This window comes from Aegilops tauschii, chromosome 7, assembly GCF_002575655.3.
Source record: "Aegilops tauschii subsp. strangulata cultivar AL8/78 chromosome 7, Aet v6.0, whole genome shotgun sequence".
Classification (NCBI taxonomy): domain Eukaryota; kingdom Viridiplantae; phylum Streptophyta; class Magnoliopsida; order Poales; family Poaceae; genus Aegilops; species Aegilops tauschii.
This window is the reverse complement of record NC_053041.3, coordinates 620,965,916-620,970,913: the sequence shown is the minus strand read 5'-3', so window position 1 is coordinate 620,970,913 and position 4,998 is coordinate 620,965,916. Positions and strand designations below refer to the sequence as shown.

Below are 4,998 nucleotides of genomic sequence, written 5' to 3'. Positions count from 1 at the left end.
GTGCACATAGTTGCTGAAACTGCCATGACTACCTATTTACTACACTTTATCAGGCCTACAGCATGGCAACAGCCACATTGTGTGCACACAAAAAGTTGCCGCATGGAAAACATATTTGTGGCAACTGACACAGTTGATCAGGGAATTAGTTGCCATCCAGTGCAGATAGTTACTGAAACTATCATGTCTACCTTCTTACTGCACTTTGAAAAACAACTACCTCGATCTAGGGTTCATTAGCAACTATCATAACCTGAAATTCGTCAACAAAAAACTTCCTGCACTGCTCGCAAAATAGCATTTCAAGACAGTACGTAACTATGAACACCCACACCCCCTACGATTGTCCAACGATAAATGTGGCAACTAAACACATTGGCTTCATAAAAAATCTACAGTTCATAAGGCAATTTAACAAAATGTTGAAGTTGCCATGTTAACGCAAAAGAAACTAGAAACAAAAACGGACACGTACTACAATGCCCAAACATATAATGTGGCAACTGACACCCTGTCCTGATATAAAAATGAGTTGCCATATCTTCACAGGCAAGTGTGGTAGGTTCAAATTGCCATGTTAAAAGTGCAGGACAACTCAAAAAGTGCATAAAAACATCCACCACACAGCATGTAAATCTGGCAAACACACACCTTGACCTCGTATTAAAAACGAGTTGCCATGTATGTTCATATATCACAAGTCAGAAGGCAAAACGCAAATTCAGTTTACAATACAGTGAATTTACCCCATTATGCTGCCTACAGCATGGCAACAGCCATTGTGTGTTCACAAAATTAGTTGCCACATGGCAAGCATGTTTGTGGCAACTGACAGGGTTGATCACGAAATTAGTTGCCTTCCAGTGCATACAGTTTCTAGAACTACTATGGCTGCCTTTGTAATTCACTTTGAAACACAACTACCTAGATCTAGGGTTCAATCCCAACTATCAAACCCTGAAATTAACCAACAAAAAACTTCCTGCACCAATGGCAACAGCATTTCAGGGCAATGCATGACTAACAACTACAAAAACGCCGGCTCAAATCGAACCGCAACACCCGGATGTGGTTGCGGACATGGCGTGCCACACCGTCATCACTGCCACCGCGGTGGCGACGAACCTGCGCAATGCCATCCTAAACGGCAAACACGGGACTCCGCCGCCGACGGGAACGCCGGAGCACCGCGATTATGCCGTAATCACTATGAATCTCGAGCGGAGAAATCCACCGCAGAGGGGAGAGGGGAAAATGCAGGGAGGAATGTCAGCGCGGGGAGGAGCATTACCTTCAAGCTGCGGGCACTCCGGCGTAGACTCTCTGGTCCGGCGAGCCTCACCGACGGCCGCGAATGCCGTCGACTCTTCCGCCTCCGCCGCCTCCTCCTCCTATCGGCTTCTCCTCCAATCGAATGAACTGCTGCGGATGGTGGGTTGGGTGAGTAGAGAAGTGGGGAGTAAATGGAACCGCGCACGATGGGGGTGTGAAGTATGCCGTGCTAGACGGCAACCGCATTCGGGCGACGCGTGCGGGCGCAACCGCAGTCCCACCGCACGCCCCCGAGTGGCAACCGTTGACCGCGGAGAGGAAACCGGCGTGCGGGCGACCCCTCTTACGCACCACACAATCGACTTGTCCTACGTGGCACACAAAATCAGCCAAATCGTGTCAAGATTCGTGCAGTAGCTACTGGACGGCAACGGATGCGTGTGCGCGAGTTGGCTAACGTTAGACTTTCCGTATTTTTAAGATAAAATTGTCTTATCAACCACTGTACATGCCAGGCCGTGTGGTGCGGTGCTAGCGTGCTCGTGGGCTGGCATGCCAAGCACTGCGCGATTAGGCCGTCTGGTGCCGTGCTAGCGTGCTCACGAGCTGGCATGCCAAACACGGCCCGCGGATGCCCAACTTTGCTCTAATTAAAAAACAAAGGAAATTTCACTACCACTCCACTCCGCCGAATCATTCCCCATTCTGCAATCCCACTCCTCCGCCACCACCACCACCAAGCCATGGATGCGCGGCGGCGCTCCCCGAAGAAGCGCAAGTTCGAGCGAGTTCCGGACCAAGATTCACCACCGGGGAGCGGCAGCGCCGGCGTCGACCTCATCAACGCCCTCCCCGACGCCGTCCTCTGCACCATCGTCTCGCTCCTCCCCACCAAGGACGGAGCCCGCACGCAGGCCATCGCCCGCCGCTGGCGACCCCTCTGGCGCTCCGCGCCCCTCAACCTCGTCGCCGACTCCACCTTGTCTCGCCAGCAGCGCAAGCGCGTCGTCTACGTCACCAAGATCCTCGCCGAGCACCCTGGCCCGGCCCTCCGCCTCAACCTCCCCTACATCCGCCGACGTGACTACGGCAAGATCGACGGCTGGCTTCGTTCCCAGGCCCTCACCGATCTGCAGGAGCTCCACCTCGGCTACGACAGCCAAGACTCCCCCCCGCCTTCCCTGCTGTCGCCGTCCGCGCTCCGCTTCGCGCCGACACTCCGCGTTGCCACGTTCACCGACTGCCATTTCCCCGACTTGTCCGCGCAGTCCCTGAATTTTTCACATCTCCAGCAGCTCGGCTTGTATGGGGTCACTTTCTCGGCCTTGTCCGCGCATTATCTGAATTTCCCACGCCTCAAGCAGCTCACCATGAGCGTGGTCACCATCTTGGAGGACGCTCTGCACAACATGCTCTCTGGCTGCCTTTCGTTGGAAAGCCTTTTGCTGGAAGATAATGTTGGCTTTGCTCGCCTCCGCATCAGCTCCCTGACTCTTAGGAGCATCGGTTTCTCTGCTCCTTACACACAGGGGCCTTCTCTTTTCCATGAGCTGGTCATTGAGGACGCCCCTTGCCTTGAGAGGCTGCTGCCACTCAGTCCAGACTATGGTCCGACGATCGTCCGGGTAATTCGAGCACCTAAGCTGCAGGTATTGGGTGTGCTGTCAAAGGGCATATCCAAACTCCACATTGGGACCACGGTTTTTCAGGTAACAGCAGCCTCCAACAGTCCAGCAATCAGAATTCACATCAGTATCTGTCCTTATTTCAGTTTGCCATTTTTCATCAGGAAATGACTGCCATCAGCTTGACAACCACAATGCGCACGGTGAAGGTTTTGGTTATTGAATCTTTTGGCCCTAATCTTGATGCAGTAATTGGCTTTCTCAAATGCTTTCCCTGCTTGGAGAGGCTGTATGTCCTTGTGAGTACTCACAATTGTTTGTCTCAACTGTCAACATCGGCATGACTGACTTGTCCTCTTAACCCATTAACCTGTCTTCACTCTGTTTGTTCTCTCCATCTCCAGTCGCAGCCATGGATGGAGATGAAAAATGTGCAAAAATATGACCCACTGGATCCAATTGAATGCCTTGAGAGCTATCTCAAAAGAGTGGTGTGGAAGAACTACATTGGGGACATGCTAGATGTTGAATTTGCCAAGTTTTTCGTTTTGAATGCGAAGGTGCTAGAAGAAATGAAATTTGTATCCAGTAACAGTTGCGACCGCCAATGGAAGTCTAATCAACACATGTGCTTACAAGTGGACAGCAGAGCTTCTCCTGATGCTCGACTTGAATTCATTAGTTGTATGGATGTTTTAGGAGATGACAAGCGTACCCATGATTTATCAATGGCCGATCCCTTCGAGTGAACCTTTAACTTGGATTGATGCTGCATGCAAATTCGGCCCCTTTCAGAACAATGGCTTGCCTTTTTTGTAGTTGAAAGTAACCCCGCCCTTCTGATTCTCTCTATGCAATGATCTATTTTATCCAATAATGGAAGGTTTTGTGGCCCGCCTAGAGCACACCTTTAAGCTCGGGCTTTTATCCACCGTCAACTATAGAATGTGCAAGATGATATTGAAAGGGGGTTTCGGAAGTTTATTTCTGCTATGCTGTGCTTGAGTGTTAACTATTAGCTTTTCTGTGTAGGTTGTAGCGGCTGTTTCTTTTCTGTTTGATGTCATATCGCTAAGCTGTGTACACCAGCAGTAGCAGGTACTATCCTGCTGTTTTTGTTTACACTAGCAATTACTTGGTATCAGCTATTATGCTTCTATAGGCTTAAATGAAGGCATGCCTATAATATTACCATGAATTCGATTTTGAAATATACAATGTTGGCAAACCGGCAACCCCTCTCTCTGATGATTTTCATGTATGGCTTGTTTTTCCTGTTGAGGAAGATTATTAATCAACAAGTAGGTTGATATGAAAAAAGGGTTCATGGAGATTGGGCGGTAGCTGTTGTGGTCTACTCAATGGAGCGAGTTCTTCCGTGGTGGTTCGGCGGTGTGGAGCGTCAGTTCAACCAAACATTGGTTTGAAGCCATTGGTAAACCACATTCAAGGTCTCAAATTTGCTGAGGAAAGCAGAGGAGACATAAGTGGTTCCAATTTTTCATTCCCAACAAACTGAAAATCTTTTAGCGCGGACAAAATTCACAACGTGTATCAGTGTCGAACCATAAATCCGGAATAGGGAAACCAGCAGTTCAAGCCTCTTTGTCTGCCAAGCAAAGCTAGTATTGACAAACTGCTTCATGTGACTTTTCTGGTAACTTGAGCATTATAAATGGGGATGCATTGTAAACGGAGTTAGTTATGAAAAATGGGAATGCTCCAAGTTTAAAAAAAGGGTTTGGAACAACCAGCAGGCGACGTAAGCAATTATTCAACCGATCCATGACCACCTTTATGTGTTTCCAATTCTTCTAGCTGAGAGTATGAGAGTTTGCTGTCAAAAAAAAAGAGAGTATGAGAGTTTGTTGACATGCACAAAAGGTGCAGAATAAAGTCCAAGCATCACCAAGGAACATTAAACCATCCCTTGTTTCTAACTGCACAATCTGAATATTGCAGTTCACTATTTTGGCATCACAACGGGCAGCAATCCACTCAAACCTGATTTTGATAGATCACTGTGCACACCACAAAACAGAGCAGCAATTCACTAAAAACAGAGCACCAACAGGACAAGATACAGAGTGCATAAAGATCA

General features: G+C 48.7%; 1 protein-coding gene across 1 annotated transcript; it reads left to right on the top strand.

Moving 5' to 3' along the window:
• Positions 1-1,947: 1,947 nt before the first annotated feature.
• Positions 1,948-3,824, top strand: LOC109765146 (F-box/FBD/LRR-repeat protein At3g26920). Its single transcript, XM_020323920.4, has 3 exons — positions 1,948-2,981; positions 3,062-3,196; positions 3,302-3,824. Exons 1-3 carry the CDS (start codon positions 2,016-2,018, stop codon positions 3,644-3,646), a joined length of 1,446 nt encoding a protein of 481 aa, XP_020179509.1. The 5' UTR covers positions 1,948-2,015; the 3' UTR covers positions 3,647-3,824.
• Positions 3,825-4,998: the final 1,174 nt, after the last annotated feature.

What these genes read in the sequence shown, in the direction of transcription:
- LOC109765146 (XM_020323920.4), top strand. Translation starts at nt 2,016, where the DNA reads ATGGATGCGCGGCGGCGCTCCCCGAAGAAGCGCAAGTTCGAGCGAGTT. An exon ending in TTGGGACCACGGTTTTTCAG is followed by an intron (nt 2,982 to 3,061) that starts GTAACAGCAGCC and finishes ATTTTTCATCAG; the next exon opens with GAAATGACTGCCATCAGCTT. An exon ending in TGGAGAGGCTGTATGTCCTT is followed by an intron (nt 3,197 to 3,301) that starts GTGAGTACTCAC and finishes CTCCATCTCCAG; the next exon opens with TCGCAGCCATGGATGGAGAT.